The following is a 27,979-nucleotide window of genomic DNA, read 5'->3' as shown; positions in this document are numbered from 1 at the left end:
ATGTGTATATTAAAAACACAATCTTTACAAGTGGGTAAAAGAGAAATTAAATGGAAAATTAGAAAATATATTAGGACTAAAAATTCAACATGCTAAAACTTAGGGTTAAAGCAGCAAAAACAGTGCTAAGGTACATTTATAGCTCTAAATGGTCACATTAAAGAATACGATCTCAAATAAATAATATAAAGTTTTAGTTTAAGAAACTAGAAAAATATAATAAGTTAAACCCAAAGCTAGCTGAAGGAAATAACATAGGTTAAAGTATAGATAAAAAAAATAAAAAATAAGAAAATCAATAAAACCAAAAGTATTAATCTTCTTCAAAAAGATCAATACAATTGATAAATTAGCTAGATTAACTAGGGGAAAATAGAATAATCAAATAAATTACATAATAAATATCAGAGTAAAGATAAACAAAATAAAGAAGATAAAAGCAATAGAGAAAATCAATGTTTCTAAGAGGTGATTCTTCAAAAAGAGAAACTGCAATACAAAAGCTTTTAACAAAATAAAAGAGTTCTGGTTCTGATAGCTTCACTGGTGAATTATACCAAATATTGAAAGAATAATGAATATCAATAATTTTTAAAGTCATCTAAAAGTTTCAAGATGAAAAAATACTTTTTAACAATTACTATGAAACCAGTTTTATTCTAATACTGGAGACTGACACAGACACTACAAAAAAGAGTAAGCTACAGTCTTGGGCAGTGTGGCTCAGTTGTTTGAGCATCGTCCTATGCACTGAAAGGTCACAAGTTTGATTCTCTGTCAGCCAGTTAAGGCACATGCCCAGGTTGCAGGTTTGTTCCCTGGTCAGGGTGCACATTGGAGTCAACTGATCAATGTTTCTTTTTCACATCAACATTTCTCTCTCTCTCTCTCTCTCTCTCTCTCTTTCCCTTTCTCTCTCTCTAAAATCAATTTAAAGAAGAAAGTAAACTACAATCCAATATCCCATATGAACAATGTAAAACTCATCAAATTAAATTCCCAATCATATTAAGAGTAACATTACAGTTAAAATTGCTTTTCTTGAAATACTAATGTTTATTGGACATAAACGGCTAATTATTTTGTATCTACAATCTAGTATTAGATTTATTTTGCATATTGTAAAAAATAAAATAAAATAAGAATTATACACTGTGACAAATTAGGATTTATTCCTCCAAAATAAGGATGGTTTAACATAAAAATAAATCAATGTAGACTACCACTTGAATACAATGATGAGAAAAAGACACATGATTATATCAATTGAAACAAGCATTTTATAAAATTCAACAACTTCTCATGATAAAAAATGTTCAACAAACTAGTAAGAAAAAACTATTATAACATAGTAAAAAACACATATATAAATCTCTCTGCTAACATCAGAATCAGTGGGAAAGGTGGAATTATTCCTCTACGATCAGCCACAAAAAAAACAATGCTGACTTTTGCAACTTTTATGAAACAATGTGCTGGAAATCCTAGCCAGAGCAATTAGACAAGAAAAAAAAATCCAATTAGGAAAAGAAAGAGTAAAATTATCTGTTCATAGATGACATAATTTTATATGTAGGAAACCCTGACAATGCCACAAAAAAATCATTATAATTGATAAACAAATTCAGCAAATCTGCAGAGTACAACATGAGCACAGGAAAACCAATTGTGTTTTCATAAACTTGCAGTAAACACTCTGAAAAAAAATTAAGAGAATAATTTTATTTAAAATAGAAGCAAAAAATACAATACTTATAGGAATGTGCAAAAGAAAGTGTATAACCATAATAAAGAATACTACAACGAATAAATAAATAATATCAGAATAAACTGTGTTTTGCATACTTACAATTATATACCTACTTTTGCCCACCCCGGCATAAATAAACCTAAATTGGTGAAAGATTTGTGCACTGAGAACTAGAAAACATAGCTGGTAGATATTAAAAAAGACTCACATGATAAGAAAACTATCCAATGTTCATGGGCTGGAGGACTTCATATTTTTAACATAATAATATTACTCTTAGCATTCTACAGATTGAATGCATTCTCTCTCAGAATCCCAATACATTTTCTTTTCACAAATAAAAAAAATTCATCCTAATGCAGAACAAAGTTGGAGGTCATACACTTTTTGATTCCAAACCTCAGTAAAAGCTACAGTAATAAAATTGTGGTTCTGGCATAATGATAGATATATAGACCTATGAAATAGAATAGAGACCCCAGAAATAAACCCTCACATATATGGTTAAATGATTTCCAATGAAGGTGCCAGAACCACTCAATGGGGAAAGAAAAGTCTTACCCCAAATAATGTTGGGAAAACAAATATCCACATGGAAGCAAACAAAGTTCAACCCTACTTTTCACCACATAAAAAATTAACTCAGAATGGATCAATGACCTATATATAAAAGTGGAAACTATAAATGTCTTGGAAAGTAACAAAAGGGAAAAAACTTCATGAACTACTAGAATTTGGCAATAATTTCTTGATATGGCACTAAAAGCACAGGCAAGAAAAAAAAGAGATAAATTGGACTTTATAAAAATTTGGAGCATAAATAGGACACCATCATCAGAGTAAATGAGCAATTCATACAATAGAAATTTATATTTGAAAATTATAAACTTGATAAAGGGTAGATATCTTACAACTAAAAACAAACAAAGAAACCTGATTAAATAAGCAAAGGATTTGCATAGACATTCCTTCAAAGAAGATATACAGATGTCTGGCAAGCACATGGAAAGGTGCTCAACATCAATCATTAGAGAAATGCACAATGCCACAGTGAAATACCACTTCAGACCTACTGTATTTTGTATAATATATCAAACAAACAAAAACCAGCACTAATAAAAAACAACATAAAATACTAGAGGCCTCGTGAATGAAATTCATGCATTCAGGCGGGTCCCTCAGCCCAGCCTGCACCCTCTCGCAGTCTGAGAGCCCTCGGGGATGTCCGACTGATGACTTAGGCTCACTCCCCATACATCCTTAGCACTGCTGCAGAGCAGGGAGAGGCTTCCACCACCGCTGCTGTGCTCGCCAGCCGTGAGCCCAGCTTCTAGCTAGGCAGCGCTCCCCTTGTGGGAGCGTACTGACCACCAGGAGGCAGCTCCTGCATCGAGCATCTGCCCTCTGGTGGTCAGTGCTCATCATAGCAACTGGTTGTTCAGTCTTTCAGATGATTTGCATACTATCCTTTTATTATATAGGATAAGAAGTGTGTGTGTTAGGTATTGAATGTTACATCTCCTCAATATTCATATTCTGAAGCTTTAATCCAGAAGTATGGCTCTATTTGGAGAAGCCTCTAAAGAACTAATTTAGGTTAAACGGGGTCCTAAGGGTGGGGCCATGATATAATAGGACTAGAGGCCTAGTGCATGAAAGCCATACATGGGTAGGGTCCCTAGGCTTGGCCAGCAATCAGGGCTGATTGGGGCCTTCTGCCTGTCAGCTGGGGCCTTTCTTCCAGCTGCCAGGCAGGGCTTTGCTTCATTCCACGCCATCCCCTGGTGGACAGCACATATCATAGCGAGCGGTAGAACTCCTGGTTGGTTGAACTCCCAAGGGGACAATTTGCATTTAGCCTTTTATTATATAGGATTAGTGTCCTTATAATAAAAGACACCAGAGAGCACCTTCTCTCTACCCCCACCTCTCTCCAGGTATGTACAGAAGAAAGACCATGTGGCAACATAGTAAGAAGATGGCCACATAAAGCCAGGAAGAGAGCTCTCACAGAAACTAAACTCCAGATGTTCACAGACTCAAAGCTTCCAGAAATGTGAGATAATAATTTTGTGTTGTTTAATCCACTCAGCCTGTAATGTCTTGTTAGGGCAGCCCAAGCAGACCAATAGAGTATGAATGTGAACAAATTGGAAATTTCATTGCTGTCAGGAATGTAAAAATGTAAAGCTGCTGTGGAAGACAGTATGCCAGTTCCATAGCTAATTAAACATAGAATTACCATTTGATCCAGCAATTCTACATCCAGGTATATTCCCCAAAATAACTGAAAGGAGAATATGAACCGATATCTGTATATTAATGTTTATAGCAACATTATTCTCAATAGCCAAAAGGTAGAAACAACCTAATTATCTATTGATGGATGAATGGATAAACAGCAGGTGGTATTACATATAATGAGAATATTTTTCAGCCTTAATAGGTTGAAACACATGCTATAACATGAATGAACATGGATTGAGCATGTTATGCTAAATGAAATAAGGCAGACATTAAAAGACAAGTATTGTATGATTCTAATTATGTGAGGTATCTAGAGCTGTCAAATTTAAAGAGACAGAAAGTAGACTGGTGGCTGCCAGAGGAAGGGGAGAGGGAGAAATGGGAAATTATTATATAATGGGTACTGAGTTTTAGTTTGGGAAGATGAAAAGTTCTGGACATAGATAGGGGTGATAGCTGCAAAATAATTTGAATGTAGTTAATGACAGTGAACATTAATGGTACACAATTTTAAAATGACAATTTTAATAATATATGTGTATACTAGAGGCTCGGTGCACAAATTCATGCACATTGAAAATAAATTAATTAGAAGAAATATTTTAGAGGCCAGGGAGGGACTGTGGGAGGTTGGCTCCAGGGCGTGTCTGGCCCGTCTCACCCAGTCCCCATTGGGGCTAATCAGGGCAGGCTGGCCAGAGAAAGACTGTGGGAGGTTGGCCTGGCAGGGAAGGACTGCAGGAGGGCTCCAGGGAGTGTCTGGCCCATCTCACCCAGTCCTGATCAGCTGGACCCCAGCAACAAGCTAACCTACTGGTCAGAGTATCTGCCCACTAATGGTCAGTACTCATGATAGTGACTGGTTGAGCAGTCAACTGAATGGTTGACTAATTGGTCGGACACATAGTATATTAGGCTTTTATATATATAGATTATTTTACCACAATAAAAGTAAACTGGAAAGAAGGGGATTCTCTATATTGTTACAATTATTTTCATTCTTTACAAATACAACATAAATTACATTGATATATTAATATTTATTTTTTACTTCCCAGAAAATCAATTATGCAAAGAAGGAAAAATCCTCTCTAAGTTCTTTATTAACGGAATCACATTTCCTTGAGTTGAAACTTATGAGGAATTCAGTAGGTCAAGTATAAGTTTGAAAAAAGTGGGTAGAATGATTGCCCTTGGTTATGTCACCTATTTTCACACATGATCATAGTCGCTTAAGCAATATGTATATTTGCCAGTTCACAAGTTACCTGAGTGTAATGATCAACTGTTTTTTCCTCATCTGTTGATGACCAGATACCATATCGAAAATAATGAGACTCATTGTGCCAGATTCGAATCACATCTGACCATGAGATAGGATAAGAAGTCAAATGCATATTTTCTCCACAAAAAGTATCTGAAAGAAGGGAAAAGGGTTGGGTCATACTCTAAAATTTTGTAAGTACTTTACAAGAATGACTTCCTTATTTTTACTTTATAAGTGTTTTGCTGGCTATCCAAGTAATATCTTTAAAGAGGAGGCAAGCTCAGTGGCATCTCTGCTTCCAATCTTCTCTCTCCTGGATGAGTACACTTCTGGTGCTCACGTCTGGTGAGACATTGACAGCAGGAGATGATGTGCAAGGCTTAGAAATCAAATCAATCAACATTTCAGTCTTTGTTGCCTCCAATCTGATAAGAAGGGTGAAATCAGTCAGAGCAGACTATGAGTTGTAACAGGACCCATGGTTTGAAAGGATCCACACAAAAGTATTAATCATGTAAAGTCCTTGAAATAAGCACTTACTCATTTAGCCATCCCACTTTTGAGGTGAGTTTTAATCAAATATGGCATTCAAGAGTGATCTGCACTTCTCTGGGGAAGGGAAGACTTGCATTGCTAATTCACTGCTCAACAATATTGGGCAAATATGCCCAATAACTTACAAAAATAGAGGTTTTATTAGTATTTTTTTATTTTGTGATAAAGAAATATCTCATAAATATTATTAATCTCTGCATTAGTAGGAAGTAGCATTGGCTTTCCTGGAAACTAACAGTGACTCACCTACTATAGATGCCATTAGATAGACTCATGTTTGAGCACCTACAATTGTTCTTCTGGGAAGCTCAGGAGAGTTGAATATAACTTCTCAACTGTACTAGTGCTCCAAAGCTTAAGAATGGTGATATTGTGGGTAGCTGAAAGAACTGCATACAATGGACACCTTCTAGCTATCCAGCTGTCTATATAGTCATCATTGTATTACTCAACTATTCTGTAACACTGAGAGCTTTGATTCTCTCCTTCTGATAAGTAGGATCTGAAATTTGAAAACTTCAAAATCCAAATTAAACAATCAATAATAATGAAATAGTATTATTATAAGCAGCAGGCCACAATTCACTGTCATTTATGGGGCTAATGTAAACACAGATGGCATGACTTAAATTACCTTTCCAGGTGACTTAGCAATCCCTGAGGACTTGTGAACACAAAGGTGAGTCATAGACATACACCTACTTGTAATTCTTCTCTTAAGTGCGTTGCTCTGCACCACGTCACAATACTTTGACAATTCTCTGGCATTTTGTGCAGCTTCTTCATTCCAACTCTACAGCAGCAGAGTAAAATACAAACACATGATCTTAACATTTCCATAATAAGATTCCAATTAATTGTTATTAAGAATCCAAGGTCAGTAATATGCTCAATTTAAATAATTGAAGATAATTTAAATAATTATACTGCTCTAAATAGTCTAGTTGAAAGAGGAAGACAAAACTTTCAATTCATTCTTTTAGCCTTTACCCTTTCAAAATCAAATTTGGTAATACATTTCAGATGTAGCTTCTCTCTCAGAATTAAGAAGTTAAGGAAATATTTCCTGGAAAACATACCAGGGTTAGCAACCCTTCCCATCACTCATTAGTACATATCATTTAGTCTCTTGTAATCTCAGTTTCTTCCTCTGTAAAATGTAATCCATACTTCATACCCAATAGTTTGTTCAAAAATTTTAATATGATAATTGTTGCAATACAATTGTGCTGTGATAAATCTTATGTTACATGTTCAATAAATAAATGATGGCTCTGATTAGAAGCAAGGATAGTGTCACATATTTCCTATAAAATTGAGTATAATAAAGATTGTGGCTAATACCTACTGCATGCCAGGATCGGTAACCAATTCTATATGTATATTGTCTCATTTTTACTCACAGGTTGCTTGTCATACATACTGTGATGCACTACCCAGGTTCCCCTCTGAACTGAAGCACTTATTTCCTCATAAGCTGAGAGTCCTGCCCACAGACAACTCTACTATTGCCTATGCTCCCTAAAGTTATCCTTATCCATGAGCATAATCCCTTCCCTGGGGTAGCCCATATCCAACAACCAGCACACATGGCAACTGTAACTTCTAGGATGCTTCCCTCCAACTCAGGCCAGCTCAGATGGCTTGTCCTGCTTGTATAGTTTCCCATAGGATTAGCTACAGCCTCTGCTGGGACTGTGTCACAATCGCATTCCTCTGTATGCCCAATGATGCTTCTCTCTCTCCCTCCATAGGTAAGGGTAAATCTGGAGATTGCTCCCCAGTAAATATCCTGCATGCTAATTTCCATCTCAGAGTCAGCTTATCTTATTGTATAAATTAACGGCAGCATTCATTACACAGAGTCTGTTGTTCAGACCTCTTTGAGGATGCTCTATAGGACATTATGTTGATAAGATACTGTTTTGTGATACTAGGAAATCCCTGATTAAAATAGCAAGTGAGTGTTTATGGTTATTGTACCAAAGTCATGAATTCTGGTTTTGACAAGTGGTTCTGTTTAATCAGATCCTTACCCACTATACAGAAACTCTTTTTTTTTTTTAATCCCTGGCTGGCAGTGGTGATGGGTACTTCAGCCATACTGTCTGTAATTCTATCCGTTTCTTTCTATCCAGGTCCTGTGAATTGTTTATGGAACAGCTCATTCCCATATTCCCTTTACAATGTTACCCAGCTTTACTGATGTGTCTAATTTGTCATCTTGTTGCTCTCTCACACCTTTGCAGCTTAGCAATAGAATATAGTCATTCTTATAGTCTGTTTCCATTATAGAAACCTTTAATCCACAATAATCAAATATAGCAGTGGCTGTATTTTCTATTTACTCTATAACCTCTTTAGTTCCTCACTACACTTACTTGCTCATCTGGAGACCGAGGAGTTTGCACCATGTTCATCCTAAGGGAAGTATCTAATTAAGAGCAGGTACTTGGAGCTGGCCATTTGCAGTCAATGCTATACTGATGCAGTATTTATGACTGGAGAAGCTACCTAATTTCTCGAGATTCAAATTAATCATTTGCAAAATGGAAATGATAGTATCTAACCACAGAATTATTGAATTCAGTGAATTAATATAATAGGTTCTAGAAGAGTGCCTGTCAGTGGTAAGCACAAGATACATGTCAGTTGCAGCACTCACAGTATAACAATGCTTGTGATAGCTTTTGGTTTCTCTCTCCTTTCATGAGATGCAAGGGAGCTGGAAAATAGATTTGTCGGTATTTTTTTTACCTGGCAGCACCACCTGACTTAGAATCTGGACATCTTTATTCTCAGAAGAGTGTCTTACCATTGGTGGCAGCTATGAAAGACCTCAATAACTTGTAAGCAAAGGTTGCTATACTGACAACACTGACTGGCAGCATCAGCATCAGCTGGGAACTTGGCCTGGTCTCCACCCCAGACCTCCTAAATCAAGGTCTCAGAGAGCAGGGCCCAGGGCTTTGTGCTATACTGAGTTCTTCGGGTTATCCTGAGGAACACTTGAGTTTGAGAAGCACTGTCCTAGGGCACAGTATGAATGAAGTCAGGCAGTTTGAATTGGAATTATTGCTCTGTCATTTTCTAACTGTAGGATTTGGAGAAATTTGCTTACCTTCTCTGGGCCTCTCTTTCTTCTGCTAGGCCATAGGTTTGCTAGTGAAGACCCGGCTTTTAGTATATTGAAAGTGAATAGATCTTAATAAAAACTCAGGAAGCACCATTGCTATTATTTTCATAATTTCTATTGCTTTTTAATTAATCTTACCATTTTCAGCATGTTCGAAGCTGGTGGATCCACTGCTCTCCTGAGGGCATTATGTAAATTAACAATTTCTGTTTGGACAGCTAGTAATTCAGTAAGGACTGAATCATATGGAACTCTATGTGCATTTACCTGTTACCAGAAAATGATTAATTAGTCTTGCTTCTTTTAAGTGGAATTTTTCATGTACAATCTATTACTTATAGACCTATACACAATTTTAATTCATAGCTTATATTAAATAAATAATGATAAACAGCATTTTATAATTTTTTATCTCAATGTGTTACTTTCCATTTCTTTAGTGCTAGTTTTGAGGATTTCTGAATGTCAGTATGATATTAGACAATTCTATAGAATAGTGCAATAGTCTGTGATGGAGATTTTTGAAATTTATAATTGGCTAGAGGCCCGGTACATGAAATTTGTGCTCGTGGGTGTGTGTCCCTCAGCCCAGCCCGCACTTCTCCAATCTGGGATCCCTAGAGGGATGTCCAATTGCCCATTTAGGCCCAATCCTGGTAGGATCGGGCCTAAATGGGCAATTGGACATCCCTCTTACAATCCAGGACTACTGCCTCCCAACTGCTCGCCTGCCTGCCTTCTGATTGCCCCTAACCACTTCTGCCTGCCAGCCTGATCACCCCCTAACCACTCCCCTGTCAGCCTAATTGATGCCTAACTGCTCCCCTGCCAGCCTGATTACCCCTAACTGCCCTCCCCTGCAGGCCTGGTCTCCCCCCAACTGCCCTCCCCTGAATGCCTGGTCACCCCTAACTGCCATCCCCTGTAGGCCTGGTCACCCCCAACTGCCCTCCCCTGCTGGCCTGGTTCCTCCTAACCACCCACCCCTGCTGGTCATCTTGTGGCGGCCATCTTGTGTCCACATGGGGGCAGCCATCTTTGACCACATGGGGGAAGCCATCTTGTGTGTTGGAGTGATGGTCAATTTGCATATTACTCTTTTATTAGATAGGATAGAAGCCTAGTGCATGGGTGGGGTCCGGCTGGTTTGCCCTGAAGGGTATCCTGGATCAGGGTGGGGGTTCCCTTGGGGTGTGGGGTGGCCTGGGTGAGGGGCCTGTGGTGGTTTGCAGGCTGGCCACGCCCCCCGGTGACCTAAGCAGAGGCCCTGCTATCAGGGATTTATTTATCTTCTATAATTGAAACTTTGTAGCCTTGAGCGGAGGCCAGGGCCAGGCAGGGCAGGTGGGAAACTAGACTTCCTTCATCACTGGGGGCAACCCAAGCCTTCTGCTCTCTCCAGCTCTGTGGCTGCTGCCACCTTTGTTGGGATTTATTTATCTTCTATAATTGAAACTTTGTAGCCTTGAGTGGAGGCCAGGGCTGGCCAGGGCGGGTGGAAATCTTGGCTTCCTCCATCGCTGGAGGCAACCCAAGCCTGCTGCTTACTCCAGCTCTGTGGCCACTGCCATATTTGTTGGGTTAATTTGCATACTCATTCTTGATTGGCTGGTTGGCATGGCTTGTGGGTGTAGCAGAGGTACGGTCAATTTGCATGTTTCTCTTTTATTAGATTGGATACTTTGGACCACATTGAAGCAGTTGTTATTGGACAATATGAACCACAATAATCTTGATAGCAAACCTTTTTTCTGACTGACTTTGCTTCCTTGGCTCATTCCCCACAACACCTCCAAGTGTTCGCTTCACTTCCCAGATAAAATCTATTTACATGTTTGTCTTATTCATATAAGAAAACATTAATATTTGCATCTGTAAGTGTAAAGTAGGATTCAAGCCCTGTTGGTGTGGCTAAGTTGTTGAGTGTCAATATATGAACCAGGAGGTCATGATTCCATTCCTGGTGAGGGTACATACCCAAGTTGTTGGCTTGATCCCAGTAGGGGGCATGCAGGAAGCATCTGTTCAATGATTCTTTCTCACTGATATTTATATCTCTCTCTTTCCCTTCCTCTCCGAAATCAATGAAAATATAATTACATAGGATTCAAATAAGCTATAATCTACAATTTGTGACTTTTTAAAAAACATTGTTTATCTTTGTCTGCAACTCACCAAGAAGAAAAATAAATATCCTTAATATTTTAGGTTACAATTAATTATAATAAAGAGCAGCTTATTTATATTACACATCTGATTTATCATATCTAGCATATAAAAATATAAAAACCATCTTCTATACCAAAGCTATTGATTTCTGCTCATAATAAAAATAATTTGGGAAACATTAAAAAATGTCATATTTTCTTCATATCATTGAGGTATTTAGAGGTACACATTAGAGCACAACATATATGGGATTTCTTCCTAATTATACCATTGAGCATTTTGTTTCTGTTTCTGATCGTTGAAGTTCTTGTTTTTAATAAGTAGTGAGATTCAGGCCTTATATATTCACTCCTTGCTAATCACTCCTTAACTCTTCTCACTTTGCCGTTGGCATCATTAATTTCATATTTTCTTTTGATGTGTTGCAATCTTGTAATAGTTAGAAATCAGATAGTTCAGTTTGGGTATTAATGGAATAGATACCTTTTCTGGGTCAACAAAACAAAACAGTATTTTTTCTATTCAGTCATGGAAAATACATGGATAAATTATAAATAAGTAACTCTTGCCCTACATTCTCAACTTTTTTGAATTATCCAGTGGGACAATAATAAATCTGGCATGGGCCCGTGGAATCAAACTACTTAGGTGTACTTTACACTCTGCCATGTCCCAGTTATCTGACCTTGGCTACATGATTTAACCTTTCTCTGTAATAAGGGATTAAGAATAGTACTGCTGCTCTGGCCACTATGGGTAGGTGGTTGGAGCCTGGGACTGCGCACTGAAGGGTCTCAGGTTCAATTCCTGGTCAAGGGTACATACCTGGGTTGCAGATTCAATCCCAGGCCCTGGTCAGGGCACCTGCAGAAGGCAACCAATCAATGTCTCTCTCACATTGATGTTTCTCTCTCTCCTCCCTTCCACTCTCTCTAAAGAGCAATGGAAAAAACATATCCTTGGGTGAGGATTAACAAAACAAAATAAAAGAATAGTACTTGCCTAATAGGGCTATGGTGAGAACTAGGTGAATAGTAGTGTCTGTAACAGAGTGAGTGTACTACAGGGTTAGCTCTATTTCTTCTGGAAAATAATTATGAAATATACAAACCCCACATATTCTTATAATCAAACCAGGCAGAAAGCCAGCAGCAGCAGCCAAAAACAAGAAGTGTTTCATTTTTATCCTGGAAAGAAAAGTAACATAATTTTAGATTACTGTCTACTCCTGAGATAAAGTTTTGTAATTAGACTTTTTTTTAAACCACTTTCATTTATAGCAATATATATATATATATATATATATATATGTATATATACATATATATATGTATATATATGTATATATATTCTTTCTAATAAAAAGATAATATGCAAATTAACCATCACTTCGTTACAAGGATGGCAGCGCCCATAGCCACAAGTTGTCAGTGCCCAGTCCTCTCAGCCCTGCCACAGTCCCCCAGGCTCAGGCGGGGGCGGCCACTGAGAGCGGGCAGCATGAGTGGCTTGGCAGAATGCTTGTTTCGTCACCATGCCCAACTCGGGCAGCCCCCCTAGAGCCAGAGCACACACAGACAGGGATAGGGGGTATAGCCTGCAGCCTCTGCAGCCGAGCTCAGAGAGGAAACGACGGGCTGCCTTCTGCAGGAATAGTGCGGGTCCCTCCCACCTCCCATAGAAGCAGTACAGATCCTGGCGGCATGCTGCAGTTCCCACTGGCTCCCACAGAAGCGGTGGGTGGCCTACTGCGCGATATTGCTCAATGGGCTACTAGTATATATATGATATATATGTGTACTTATTTATACGCACATTTATATATTGATAAGGTGTTATTATTTACGTTAGACACCTTGATGAGGCTGTCTGTAATATCTGTTGTTGCATTTTCTGAAAGAAGTTTTTTGGGGGTGGTGTGTATGCTCATTATTTTGTTATGATGTTTTATGGTTTACACTAACATGGACCTTAATTATACCTGAAAAAAGCTGTTATAAGAGGTTTAAGATATACCAAAAATACTGTTTATTTCACATCAACTAAACCACTGGTATTGACAATTTAAAGATTTTTGTCTTTTAAGTCTTTTTTACCCCTTATGGACAAATTCAGAGCTTAGATTTACATATAAACACATAATTTTTACAAAATATTATTTACTACTTTCCCCCAGAATTTCTATCATGATTCACTATGAGCATTATTTTGATAATGTGAGTGATTTATACTGTACTTAATAAAATATTGGCTAAAGTTTGATTTTAGGCTGTTAATATTTTTCTCTGTAAGCAATGCTATGTGAAGTTCAAATATCTACCTGGAGCAACTGAGTCAAAACATGAAGATAAAGGTTAATACTTGGGCATCAGTAGTACATTAAGCATTTTAGAATGAGGATTGAATCCAGGTCATTATGAAACTGTCATCATTGGCTCAGAACTGTTATGAAAGTGCAGGTTTTGGACTCTCAGACAGTTCTCAGACACAGAGTCAAAAGGTGCGGCCCGAGGGATGAAAAAATGGCAGGGAACAGGCAGAGATTTAGGCCAAAGCAATCCTGCAGAAGTAACGAAGGTGCAGACATAGAGATGTTGTGGGGGTGGAAATACAAGTGGGTCCAAGGTTGAGGCTCCGAGGACCCAGACAGCGGTTTATTCCCTATGGACAGGATTTGGGCCAGGCCTCCAGAGAAGTCCAAATGGTTCTCCATTACCTGGAGGTCTGCAAATCTAGGACCTAAATAGCTCATTTTAACCTAGACATTATAGGTGCTTGTAGAGATAAAGGCAGCTTTTCTTTTTTTTAATTTTTATTTATTGATTGGGGGGTGACAGAGAGAGAGAGAGAGAGAGAGAGAGAGAGAGAGAGAGAGAGAGAGAGAGATGTCAACCTGCTGTTCCACTTATCTATGCATTTGTAGGCTGACCTTTGCATGTGCCCTGACTGGAGATGGAACCCATAACCTTGGCATATCAGGATGATGCTCTACTCAACTGAGCTACTGCCCAGGGCCAAAGGCAGCTTTTCTGAACAGAAGTATTTCAGAAGCAGCAGAGGTATCATTACCTCATTGGCTTTAGCATTTACTTACACTTATTTTACACCCAATAGGCAATTTTAAGCCAAACTCTTAAAAATATTTTCAGATAATATACTAGAAACTTGACACTGGATTTAAATTTATTTCCTTACATGGCTGTTTCAGGATGTATTTTCATTAATATATAAACAGAACTTGGATATTTGCAAGGTATAATTAGTTGAAGGAAAGATCAAAAATGAGAAAAAAAAAATACTGAGGAGTATTGAGTACTGCCCTCTGGCATGCCCTTAGGTATGCATTCTGACAGATTAAAGGGTTAGACCACACTGTTTCAGAAGGTACTTACAGGAAGAACAGTCCCTGCCTTTACAGAAAGAACAGTCCCTGCCTTGTTTTAGCCAAAGACTTCATAAGAATAGACAGTACAAGGAATATAGTGTCAATCTTTTCATCTTCTCTGCCTCAGTGAGTTTGTCAATTAAAAAATTACTAAGGTAGAACTTACATTTAGTAAAATACATAAGTATTAAGTGTAGAGATTGATAACTTTGTAAATATGTACATTCCCACATAACAACCACCAAAAATAGTTTCAACAGCCAAGAAAATCACTGGTTTCCCCTTTAGGTCAATAACTCTCCAGAGTAAAAACCATTTTGATTTCTATAACAATGGGTTAGTTTTATTAGTTTTGAAACTTCATATAAATAAAAAATATATATTTTTAATTAATAATCTCTTTTGCTTGATATTCATCCATGGTGCATGTGAAGTTTATTTGTGTTAATAGTTATGTAGTATTCTACTGTATGTTAACAATATAATTTACTTACCCATTCTATTAGTGAACATCTATAATAATAAAAGCGTAATATGCTAATTAGACTGGACAGCCGAATGACCTTCCTGATGTCATTCTGGACAAAGCTGCAGCGGCAGGGGCCAAGGCAGAGGCAGTTAGGGTGATCAGGCAGGCAGGAGTGTGGTTAGGGGCAATCAGGCGGCAGATAGAGTGGTTTGGGGTGATCAGGCAGGCAGGCGAGTGGTTAGGGGTGATCAGTCAGGCAGGCAGAGGGGTTAGGGGTGATCAGGCAGGCAGGCAAGCCAGCAGTTAGGAGCCAGCAGTCCTGGATTGCAAGTGGGATGTCCGTCTGCCGCTTTTAATGCTAAATCGGCAGTTGGACAGCCCCTGAGGGGTCCCGAATTACGAGAGGGTACAGGCCAAGCTGAGGGATTCTTCCCCCCTCCTGTGCACAAATTTTGTGCACCGGGCCTCTAGGTGGTAAATAAAACTTCTATGAACATTTTATGCATATGTCTTTTGTACATATTATTCTGTACACTTTTTTGAATATATATTCAAGGGTAGAATCATTGGGTCATATGGTATACATATGTTTTCCTTCAGTAGATACCATCAAATCTTTTTCCAAATGATTTATAAAAAATTGTATTTTTTCTTCTCCCATCTTCATATCCTCACTCATATTTTGTATTCTCAGTCTTTTTTAAATTTTATTTTAGATTTTATCCATTATGTTTGTGTAATGATGTATATCACAGCTTTTAATTTGTTATTTGTCTAGTAATGACTAATGATATTGCATACATTTCTATATATTTATCGGCCACTTGGTTACAATCTTTGGTGAAATATCTGTCAAATCTTTTGCCTACTGTTGTAATTAGGTTGATTGTATCTTATTGATTTGTAGGAATTCTCCATATGTTCTTGATATGAAGTATTTGTCAATGTATATATTGTAAATATCTTTTCTTAGTCTATGGCTTACTTTTTGAACTCTCTTAATTATATCTTTTGTTAAACATAAGCTCTTAATTTAAATGTGTCCAGTTTAATCTTTCTTTATGGTTAATGCTTTTGAGATATATGTGTGTGTATGTGTGTGTGTGTGTGTGTGTGTGTGTGCTCATCCCATTTTAGAAATTCCAGTCATCCCAAAGTTATGAATCATGAAGTTATTTTCTTCTAGAAGCTTGATTCAACATTGATGAAATGTTTAAAATGCACAAAGCTGGATGGCTTATACTATCAGAAATCAAGACTTATTACAATGCTGTAGTAATGGAGACAGTACTAGTGGCATAAGTATAGATAAATTAACCAATGTGCTATAACGTAATACAGAAACAGATCCCTGTACACAGCTACCTGATTTATGACAATCTATAAAATGCCTGGCAACTCCCCAACCTAAAATTTGAAAATAACCTGCCTTCAGTTATAAAAAAAGACAGGACCACTGCCAGTTTGACTATGAATCTGGTTATCTTGCTGAAGTGTCATATAGTTCATGAAATAAAATATGCCATCCTTGGCACTTCAAGATCAATGTAACTACATGGTAATCTGCCTAGCCACAAGAAGTTCATGACAATAATCTGAATAAGTAATACTGTTTTATATTTGTATAGCATGTCTAAGTTTATGAATCCCTTTATTAAAGCATGGAAATAATATTTAGATGATCATTGATAGTATAAAGATAAGACTACATGTATTTCTCATTTAACATTATAATGGTGCTATTAGATAGGCATGTATCATTAATCTCACTTTTCAAATAAGTAAACTGGCACTCAAAGACATTCTATAACTTACCCAAGTTGACAGAGTTTGTAAAACTCAGTGACCCAGTGAGAACCAGATCTATGGTATACAGTGTGCTCTTGCTTTGAAACAACACTCCATGGAGATATTTGCTCTATGAGGAAGTCAGTGCAAGGAAAGTGCTTATAAGAAATCCAGGAATTTATTGCAGACAAAGGGCACGAGAGCATAATAATCAGAGCAACTTTAGGGCTTGTGAAGATTATGAATCATGGTTGTTGTTCCATTTACAGTTTATAATGACGGCAATGTCTTCAAAGGACCTCATCACTCTTAAATGTCTACTGCTGGAGGCTAAGTCTAGCAGGTCATAATAAATGTGAAAAGTCCTCAAAAGGCTGATGGGCTTTGATATTCAGCAAGGCTGAATATCAGTATTATATTACCCTGCTGCTGGTTGAACAGCTGAGGGCAATTCCCCTAATCCGTGGTCGGCAAACTGCAGCTCACGAGCCACATGCGGCTCTTTGGCCCCTGAGTGTGGCTCTTCCACAAAATATCATGGCCTGGGCGAGTCTATTTTGAAGAAGTGGCGTTAGAAGAAGTTTAAGTTTAAAAAATTTGGCTCTCAAAAGAAATTTCAATCATTGTATTGTTGATATTTGGCTCTGTTTACTAATGAGTTTGCTGACCACTGCCCTAACCTGATAGTCCTTTACTGTTTACCAAACCTTACCTTTGATATGTATGTCTGCTTTGCTAAAGGGCAAAATGTGTGAATAAGAAGCAGTTGGTCCAGACATTTGGGGAGCCACTCCACTAGAGAGTTGGTTTCCACCTGGCTTTCCCTAATGCCTTCCAAATTTATATTTCTTGTCTAGTCTCTATCCATTTATGTCACAGCCCCTTCTCCAGATTCCTGAACCCTTGCTGCTAAAGGACTGTGGCAGTCCACATTTGGGACAAGCTGCAAAGATTAGCTATGATTCAGTCGAGCCACCATCAGATATCGAAAGCTCTGAAAGGGAAAGTGACCCCGTGGCCCAGAGGATAGAGGCAGCTTATCAGCTTTATTACATGCAGGCATGCATCCATTCCATAAACATTTTTTTCAGTATTAATATGAACCATGCTCTCTTCTAAACACTGCAGATCCATAGAATAAACAAACATATAAGCCACAATCTCATGAAGTTTGTAATCTAGTACCTGGCAAATAATGCATACAGTGCATTTATGGAAACTGCACTATAAATACCAGAGAATCTGGGAATTCAAAGGTAAAGAGTCCATTTTCCTATGGAACTTCTTGCTCCATAGGAAAACTACCTGCAAGATGGGACCATTCTAATATAAATTTGTCCAGAACTGATATGGAAGCAACTAATGGCCTTGAAAAGTCCGCAAATACTAAAAGGATATCATACCAAATAGTAAAATACTAAATACTCTTGATGTCATTTGTACTAGATGATGATAAATAAATGGACTTTTAAAGCAAAGGACATTGTTACCCAGACTGAAACCATATGTGAGAGTAGAAAAATCACTTCAAAACCAGGTATATTCAGGTTTTTTTTTTTTTTACTTAATTTATTATTCTGAAAACTTGGCAAATGTTTGTATCTACGAGTGCATTGCCATTTATATTGATGTCTCTGTCTACATGGTTTGCTTGTATCTTTTTCTTCCATTTTGGATAAGGCTTTTTTTCTTTGGAAGAAAGATGACATTATTACTTAACAAAAATTTTTCCTCAGATCTTTCCTGAGAATGGTCAATTGAATATCAACAAGAGAACAAAACAAAATAAGGTAAAGAGTGTGTACTCACAAGTTATTTTGTGTTGTGTGTTGAGGTGGGGGTATAAAATAAAAAACAAGAGAAATGTTGCAGGCTCTTGAGACGGAGTTTTCTGGCCTTGACAACGTGCTCTTAATGAATGCCTGGAAAACGGTCTGTGGCACAGGAGTACTAAATGTCATTTAAAAATTGCTCACCAATAGCCACAAGCATATTGTTGGAGGAAGATGGTATTAAGCTGGAAGCATGCCAAGCTCAACCAGAAATCATTAAGCATTTTGCAAAAAGAGAATTTTGTATGATCACTGAAGGAAAACTCACAAATTACTGAGCAACTTATTTTCTCCCCTACTGTAAAAAGAAAGCTGGAAAAGAGTTGCATTACTTCGTCAAACCAGCATGATTTATATATTGGAAATGTATGATTTGTCAGTTATGCTTGCCACCCTGCTGTTTATCAAGAAGAGTGTTGATTCAACACCAAGTCAAGTGTTTGCGGAAACGTAATTGCTTTGGTTTTATCTGTTGGTCCTGTCAATTCCTGGCATTGCTCTACCCAACACAATGCTGTCTGTATTTATATCATTGATGTCTTCTTATAGAGTTGCCATCCAGCCTCAAATATAATTTTTTTTAAAAAAATTGGGAAGTGTTGGAAAGCAAAGAATAACTTGATTTGCATGTGAGCCCCAAGCATGGATGCCAGTTGGCTGCTTCTGCTCACCTCTCTTATTTTCATACATTGTACTTTTTATGTTTAAGCTTCTTAGCATAGCAAGAAATAACCTGCTATGGCTTTTTTTCTAAAACCAAAAACCAAGACACATTGGTTTAACATATGACATAACAACATGATATAATATTTTTGATTGGAACTATCCCAGAATACCCTTGGGTAATGGCTAAAGAATAATGTGCTCATAAGCATATCATGTTTGTTAAAATAGATGCCTGTAAAATAAAACTGAGGCAGGATAGTAAGAAGCCAGGAAAACTCCTTGGCAAGTGGGATAGGGAAACTGAGACAGCTGATTCAAACTTGCCCCATCCAGCACTCTGACTCACCTGCCTCCTTCGCCCTTGCACAGCACTCCCTTCAGCATTAAGCCCTCAGGACAATGAGGTTCTCATCAGCATCAAATAATCTTAGGAACAAAACCTCCGGTCTGCTGACCACAAAAACAAAGTTTTGAGCAAACTAGAGATAACATCTAGGCATCAGTTGTGTTTCAGCTCCAGGCCCAGAAAAGCAGCAAAACCAGATGGAGTGATGCTATGGCTGGCATCTGGGCCAGGTGCAATGACCAATGACCCCTTACCTTGCACCAACCAATCGGTAGAGACCAGGACTCTGACCCTATAGCTCATGTTGATGGATCAGCATATTAAAGGACACACCTGGAAAGCCTATGAGTATTCTATTGAAATCATCACCTGAGACATCCTCTAAAATCCCTGCCTTTAGAAAACAGATCATAAGCCTTAAGACAAAGGACCCAGTGCCTGCTCTCTCTCTAGAGCATGCCTGTGCCCTCTGTCTTTAGGTATGTATCTTTGTTTTCTTTTTCTAAGCTTTAAGCGTCCCCATGAGACTTGCAGCCAGGGGAGCAGTGGGCAGTGGTAGCTCATCCTGGGCTAACCCCCTGAGCCGGTTCCCAAGGGCCCTTATTTTGCCTCTGTAACTTGTTTCCTGAGTCCTCCCAGCCCAGCTGGCTTACTTTGCTGCCTCTGTGGCTTTCTTTCTATAAGACCAAGGCAGCTCTCTGAACAGCCTGCTCAAATCTTCTCTTCCAGTGTACTTTTGTTTTGTAAGCTAAATAAACTTCCTCTTGTGCTAGAGTGCTCGATTCTGCATTCTTTCTTTGCCAAACTCAAGAACCGAGAGCTGACATTGCCCATAACAGAATCTTAAAAAAATTATGTCACTACAAGTTGGCTACCAAAACTGAAAAAAACACACATATAAACACAGTAAAAGACGAAACCAGCATCTATATCTGAAACATAATTATAAAATGATACATCTATAAAAGCAGTTGCATACATCATGGCTATAACATCTTGCGGGCAAGATTCAACCTATTAACTTGCCAAATCAGTCCATTTGAGGCTGATTGTTTCTTTATACTGTTCAGTAAAATTGTGTTCATGCTGCAAAGTTCTCTGTATTGCAGGGCTATACAATTCTAAACTTGCCTGGAAACTGGGTTCACCCACCTAAAAATTCTCTAGACCCTAAGAAATCCAAACATCTGTCATTCACAGAATAAAGTGAAAGTAATTTTTTGAATTTAAATTCTAAGAAACCTGAACATCATAGCCCTTTGAACACTTTTTTCCCTCTTGTCCTACAATTTATAGCTTTTCCCTTCTTCCCCTCTAGGTTCTTTCATTGGTTTCATAATTAAATTGACATAAGACAGATTCACAGGAGAAAAAATGGGAGCCTCATAAAAGTATGAGACTCATAGGTAGCCAGGCTGTTGAGAAAGGGATGGATAGGGTCTGGGGCTTCAAAGGGGACAGAGATGATTCATAGGAGGACAAGAAGAGCAGAGTTTTGATAAAGACATGTTTGCCCAGCCACGCAGATGAGTCTTTCTGATATAAAAAGTTATCTCTGGTGTTAGTTCCCTTCCTGGCACAGGCTCCCCCATCTAAACTTTCTGAGGCACTTGAAGGAGAGGCACAAATCTTCCCCTGGGTCTCAATTGCCTTGCACTCAAAGCAATCCTCATGACAAAGTGGCACATTTTGGGGGGTATATCCTAACCCCCCTCACTTCTATAATCTGGAATGTCAGTACACACTCCTATATTTAATTTTGTTTTAGTCTTTTCTTCTTATAATAAATTATACGAAAGCTTACTGGCTTAAAATAATAAATATGACCTCACAATTTCGGAGGATCAGGCATTTGGGATGGCTTGACTGAGCAGTTTTGGCTTTGAGATTTTTATTGCAACTGAGTGCAAGGATCTGTAGGCTCCAGGCATTTATCTCTCTGATGGTTTAGCTGCTTTGTAATTGACTCATTATGACCTGCAAATTGGTTCCACTTATTGGTTGAAACACCCTTTATTGGCCTCTCCACAGGGATGCTTGAATGCTCTTATGACAGGGCAGTTACTGACCCCCAACAAGTGATCCAAGAGCACTAGGAACTATAATACCTTTGATGACAAAGTTTGGGAAGTCACACCTTATAGTATTCTGTTGGTCACAGGGACTAGCCATGATTCAGGTAAGAAGGAGGTTTCACAAGAGCATAAATAACGAGGCAATGATTAGTGAAAATGTCACCATCTTTCTATGAAGTAGAGCTCATCCCTCCCAACTTCAGATTCAACAGCAGTCTGGGTGGAGACATCTGTCCACTTCAATAAGCATTCAGAGGAGGCTTGAGTTGTCAGAGCAAGAAAGAAACAAGAAGGACAAAGGCTGCAAATCTATTTTCAAGGACTAACGGATAGCAAGCAGAGGAATACTTTAAAAGGTGACAGACGAAAGACGCAGGTCACTTAGAGGATCAAAAAAAGAAAGAGACAGAAATTAGGAAATGCTGAACAATTTGAAAACCATAGAAAGAAACCAAAATTCTTAAGCCTCCACAGAGTAACTCATGAGTTTTGTACATGATTGGTACACGACAATTTAGATGAGGAAGGGGGCTCCCCAGTTTCTGAATAGTCAGTGGGACAGTAACTTTTTCCATCTGAATGTATAGTCAGTGAGCTTAACTCGCCAAACTGGAGGTCTTGTGAGGCACACTCCCTTGGACTTCCCCAAATGACTGCCTCTCTTCCATCAGCCTCCATCAACTCTGGAAAAGGGAGAGACCTTCCTATCTGGATTATGCAGCATTAGTGTTGGTACTTTGAGATCTTAAAATCTAGAACCTAAATGAAAATATGGGCTTTAACTTCCAGAAAAGAGTGACTTAGAAGTAAATTGTTAGTGACTCATTTTAAGTATTTGGTTTCTTTCCTTTAGGATGAACATTAGCAACTCCTGAAATAAATCTCTAATTGGTTATGTTTCAATAAAGACAATATTTGTGGAAAAACTTTATACACTACTATTTCCTACACATTTACTGAAATAAAATATAAGTAAATAGAATAATTTTATTGTCATTATTGTTATTTTTATTATTTATTATTATTATCATCTGAACACCAACTAGCATTATAATTGCATTTGTGAAGCTCTGTATTTCTGCTGTGGCCAGCAAGACCGAGTTACTCTCAAATTTAAGAAATCATTAATAGTATGAAATTTTTAATTGGGAGATAACAGGGAAAGCAAGTCCTATGGATGTTCCACAAAGGGCTTTCCTAAATCTAAAAGGAGGAATGACTTGGGAATTCCTGTGTTTAGGAGCAGAGAGTGAAATGTGCGGTAACTTGAGCAGTGCCAAGGAGAAGTACAGATGGATGAAGAGATAGCCAGGCAGATGGTGCCAAGAACAGCAGCTGCTGGGAGTGATTGCTGAGCAGGTGGTGTGATGACATAGGCCACGACAGCAATCAGCGGTGAGAAGTCTAAGTTCATGTTAGAAGGTTCTGGAACAGCTGTCTAAACCTGGTACAAAATGAAGTCATTAATTTCAGTGACCATTTGTTAGTGTGCACTGGTGTTAAGTGTTAGCTAAAGACAACCAATGGTTATCAATCAGAAGCATGCCTCTCTAAAAATACAGTCATTGATTGCATATTTCCAGTAATCAGACTGAGTAAAGCAAATATTACTAACTGAGTGTATACTTTCAGGAATAAGAAGGAGAGCTAATTATTATTGATTTTTTTTAAGTACTACTAAATTACATAATTTATTAAGCCTTACAGCTAGTGTTCCTTAAGGTATGGAAACCTTCAGATGTATAAGAAACGCATGGGATAATGGCTAAAAAAGTACGTGTTCCTGGGTTCTTTCCTAAAATGGTTCATTCATACTTTCTAAGAGTAAAGTCCCAAGTCTGTAACTAACGGCCTCTGTAGGGATTCTCATGCACACTAAGCGTAGAGTCCCCACCATAAGGACACTGGGTGGGTGGGTGGGGGGCTAGGTATTAGAAAAATGAAAGTTTATGTGAATAGGTAGAGTTGCAAATGAAAGGACATATTTGTCTTCTGTATATGGGAATTCAGATGGGATACTTATGAATTTCATTTAAGGCTACATCCAAACGCTTAAATGCTCTTTCTCCAGGTTTCTGCCTGCTTGTCTCTGCTGGACTTCTCTCTACAGACTATCGAGTTTTACTTTCTGAACAACTTCTTTACTCATCCCTGAAAGTGGATCCATTCATACTTGGGTTATTTGCTATAATTCCCAGGTCTGCAATGGCAAGTGTAATGACCGGAGAGATAAGTAAATATGGATCCAGCTAGAAAAAAAGATGGGGAGTGGGCCTGAAGAATCAACAGAGATTGTTACTGGGACCTTTATTTATTTATTTATTTATTTATTTATTTATTTATTTATTTATGTCTGTGTGGCTTCATGCACTGACCCAAAGAAATGGATGAACAGGAATTTGCAGAACAGAAAGAAAAACTGTTGAATACTGAATTGGCAGGCAAGCCCTGAGTCACTGATGGAATGTAGGTTATAGATTGTATTGGGCAAATCTCAAGACCCCCTGTGGTTAGGGTGTTGAGTAGTGCTGGGAGCTGATTGGTTGGTGGTGAGAACATGTCTGAGGTCTGATCCCACATCCCTCTCTTTGCTCTCACAGGAAAGTATCCAGGAGGTTGTTCTACCTTAAAGCTCAGGAGGAGAAACATAACTTAAGTCAAGATGTTGTTTTTTGGCTCAAGCTACTGTTTTCTGCTGCCTTGGGGAGTTAGTGATCCTCTGAGGGAAAGGTTAGGTCTCTGGGGTAGGGGGGCAGGAGGGAGGATGAGAAGGGGAAATGATTTTTAGAACTTGGATTTAAAAATAAATTTAATCAAAGTCATACTAGGTTTCAAGAACAGATCAAAATACTCATTGCTAAAAAAATTTGAATCTTATTCTTCAGGAAATTAAAAAAATGAAAGATTTATGTAAGCAATTGGCAGTCTTAGTCTTTTTAGAAAGCTCACCTTTATCCACCCTCTTATTCTTAGGTACAATATTATTCAAAAACTCCCTGACATCTTAACAAAGGAATATTAACACGAAACTCCTATCACACTTCCATTTTACTTCCTCAAATTGTTTTTTATTTTTTAATTAATCAAGGGATTAAAAACAAATATTTTGTAGAAATTAAGCATGGGACCCAGAATGGATAATTCTGCAATGTTTTACTTTTGGACAAGAGTAGTAAAGTGTATTGCCCACATTAAAAAAGAAGAAGAAAAAGGAGAAGAAGAAGAAGAAGAAGAAGAAGAAGAAGAAGAAGAAGAAGAAGAAGAAGAAGAAGAAGAAGAAGAAGAAGAAGAAGGAGAAGGAGAAGGAGAAAGAGGAGGGGGAGGAGGAAGAGGAGGAGGAGGAGGAGGAGGAGGAGGAGGAGGAGGAGGAGGAGGGGGAGGGTGGGGGGAGAAGGAGAAGGAGAAGTAGGAGAGAAAGAAGAAGAAGCAAAGAAAGAATGCTATTCATGTAATTCAAATAAAAGTTTCTATCTTTGTGCCATCTTGGGAAACTTGGGAAACTTTTACCTGATATTCTGTCACATAAAGATGCCCCATCTTAAAACTGATTTCCCCTGTGTCTCAACCAAACTAACAGGATATAAAAGATTAAAAGATTTCAAACAGCCTTTGGGTTTTTAACAATACAAGATAAATAGCTCCCTATTATTGAGTGTTTATAATGTGTTAACTCCCACTACAATCCTACATGGAGGCGCTATAATTATTCTCCTTTTTCAGATGAAGGTATCTGAGATTGTAAGATACTAGATAACTTGGCCAAGACCACATAAGAAGTAATTTGTAAAGACAAGACTAGAATGCTTCTGACATTTATATGTCTTTATTTTTACAGCTAGTTGTAAGTTACTCAGCTTTGCATGTAATGTAATGAAGATTTTATATTCCTGGTATTAAAATCTGAAAAACTGAAATGATTAAATCAGAGGGGGGGATTTTCTGCCTTTTCTTTTTAAGAACCATGTTTTAGTTATAATATGACTCATAATTAGCAAATGCCACCAGAATCTCCTTAAAAAAAATACAGGGTCTAAATGAAGAATACCAAAGCAGTCACTTTTTATTTATAATATTAACTATAAACTTTCTATATAACCCAGTTATACCTGAGAAAATTTTCCTCTTGCCTCTTATTAAAGTTGTAATTCTGGTATTTCCTTCTCTTTTGATTTTTAAGAGCACATTATAAAATCACTAGAGGCCCAGTGCACGAAATATCATGTACTGTGTGTGGGGAGGGTGTCCCTCATCCTGGCCTGTGCCCTCTCACTGTCCGGGACCCCTCACTCCTTACCGCCCACCTACAGTGGAGTTGGGAGAAGCTCCTGCCACCCCGCTGGGCTCACCAGCCATGAGCACAGCTTCTAGCTGAGCAACACTCCCCCTGTGGAAGTGCACTGATCACCAAGGGACAGTTCCTGCATTGAGCGTCTGCCTCCTGGTGGTCAGTGCATGTCATAGCGACTGGTTGTTCTGCTGTTTGGTTGATTTGCATATTAGGGTTTTATTATATAGGATGGTTAATATTTTTAAAATATGTGATCAACCCAATTAAGAACTTATTTTGCCCATGGATTTTCCTGGCTCGTTACATTATATCTGTATATTAGAACCATAACAAAGGAAATGATTTTAATTCTAAAAATTCCTATAAGAATAACTTATTTTTCTGGCAGTGTTCATGAATACTTGCAGATATGCCAAACATAAATCATGAGAGTGTGCTGATTGTCAGGATATTAGACCCAGAATGGGTTATTGTCAGGATTTAGCAGATGTGAGGTAATGACACAGGTCATATTCACAGCTAGACTTGGCAATCCTTTGAGTAATAGAAGACAAGGCATGTTAACCTTGACTTAGGCTAGAATATATCCCTATATTTTATTTTCCTCACTAGCACATAGCAGTAAAGACTTCTGTTGTCTTCTTAAGCCAATGACTATATCTAATTCTAAAGGTAAATAACCAATGTAGTAGGTTGTATTTAACACCTGGGTTATGTGTAAACTGCCTTTTCAGGGACTTTATAGACAGAGAGGGGACATCTGACATAATGAGGTATTTATGCTAGACAGAAAGACATTATATTCACAATTTTATGCTGTTCCTTTGACATTGTTAAATAACCTGGTTATTATTTAACAGAAAAGGAATAAAGGGGAGACTAGATAATATAGGCATGCCATTTATACAGCTTTGCCAGGAAGATGCAGTTAACATTCTCCAATCCTGTTCCCCACAGATCAATGGGGGAAGGGACTAGATGAAGGCAGTTTAGACTCATGCCAGTAAGGTCTGGGTGACCTGGAAAGATGCTTATCTGTCGATCACACCTGAGAGCAAGTCTGTGGCCAGAAGAGGTGTGGCCACTGCATGGGTGCAAAATCTGAAATACTTAACTCCTGAGCAAGGAAAGTTCTCTCTCTTGCGCTCTTGCACTCTTGGGCCTCTTGCTCTCCTGCTGCAGGGGGCACACTCCCCTACATTCACCCACCCACACAATGAACTAATGCCGTGGTCGGCAAACTGCAGCTCGCGAGCCACATGCGGCTCTTTGGCCCCTTGAGTGTGGCTCTTCCACAAAATACCACTGCCTGGGCGAGTCTATTTTGAAGAAGTGGCATTAGAAGAAGTTTAAGTTTTAAAAATTTGGCTCTCAAAAGAAATTTTAATCGTTGTACTGTTGGTATTTGGCTCTGTTGACTAATGAGTTTGCCGACCACTGGACTAATGGATTGTAATTAGCCTGATGCTACATGGGACTCAGCTCCCCCATGGAACACAGACTCTGGACACTGGCTTTGCTTTTGGCTCTGCTGGAGCCCCAGCTGCATATTTTCCAAGACTGGTTTAAAGACAATGGGACTTTGGAAACCGAGAAATATAATTCCATGCAAATAAAAACCTTTCATTCTCCCATGTGAGTCTTAGAAAATTCCTTTTCTAAAAGTATCACAAGAACCCCACTTTCACTAGGAATTCCACCCACCACCCACACCTCTGGCAACACCTTTATGCCTAGATGATCTCTGTTACTATCCTGACCCATTAACCGAGAACTTGATTCTCCTTATTTTCTGCTTATAGACATGGTCATTATCAGCCCACTTATTTTAGGGGAACTAATTCTAAAATACCTTTTCTAAAATAAGAGATTTTTTGCCCTAGTGGTCGGCAAACTCATTAGTCAGCAGAGCCAAATATCAATAGTACAACGATTGAAATTTCTTTTGAGAGCCAAATTTTTAAAACTTAAACTTCTTCTAATGCCACTTCTTCAAAATAGACTCA

The 27,979-nt window shown here is 38.2% G+C and overlaps 1 protein-coding gene across 1 annotated transcript in view; it reads right to left on the bottom strand.

Moving 5' to 3' along the window:
* CRISP1 (cysteine rich secretory protein 1) overlaps nucleotides 1-19,648 on the bottom strand; it is a gene marked incomplete at both ends in the record, with an annotated part of 28,799 nt that extends 9,151 nt beyond the window's left edge. The window contains 5 exons of the mRNA XM_080665113.1: nucleotides 5,266-5,414; nucleotides 6,522-6,612; nucleotides 9,094-9,222; nucleotides 12,236-12,311; nucleotides 19,611-19,648. Of these exons, the coding sequence (XP_080521239.1) occupies nucleotides 5,266-5,414; nucleotides 6,522-6,612; nucleotides 9,094-9,222; nucleotides 12,236-12,311; nucleotides 19,611-19,648 (483 nt within the window). The remainder of the gene's footprint in view (nucleotides 1-5,265; nucleotides 5,415-6,521; nucleotides 6,613-9,093; nucleotides 9,223-12,235; nucleotides 12,312-19,610) is intronic.
* Between the last annotated feature and the right edge of the window lie 8,331 nt (nucleotides 19,649-27,979).

Source organism: Plecotus auritus, assembly GCF_963455305.1.
Source record: "Plecotus auritus genome assembly, chromosome: 4".
Lineage (NCBI taxonomy): Eukaryota > Metazoa > Chordata > Mammalia > Chiroptera > Vespertilionidae > Plecotus > Plecotus auritus.
The sequence above is the reverse complement of the archived record's forward strand: the minus strand, read 5'-3'. Positions and strand labels throughout refer to the sequence as shown.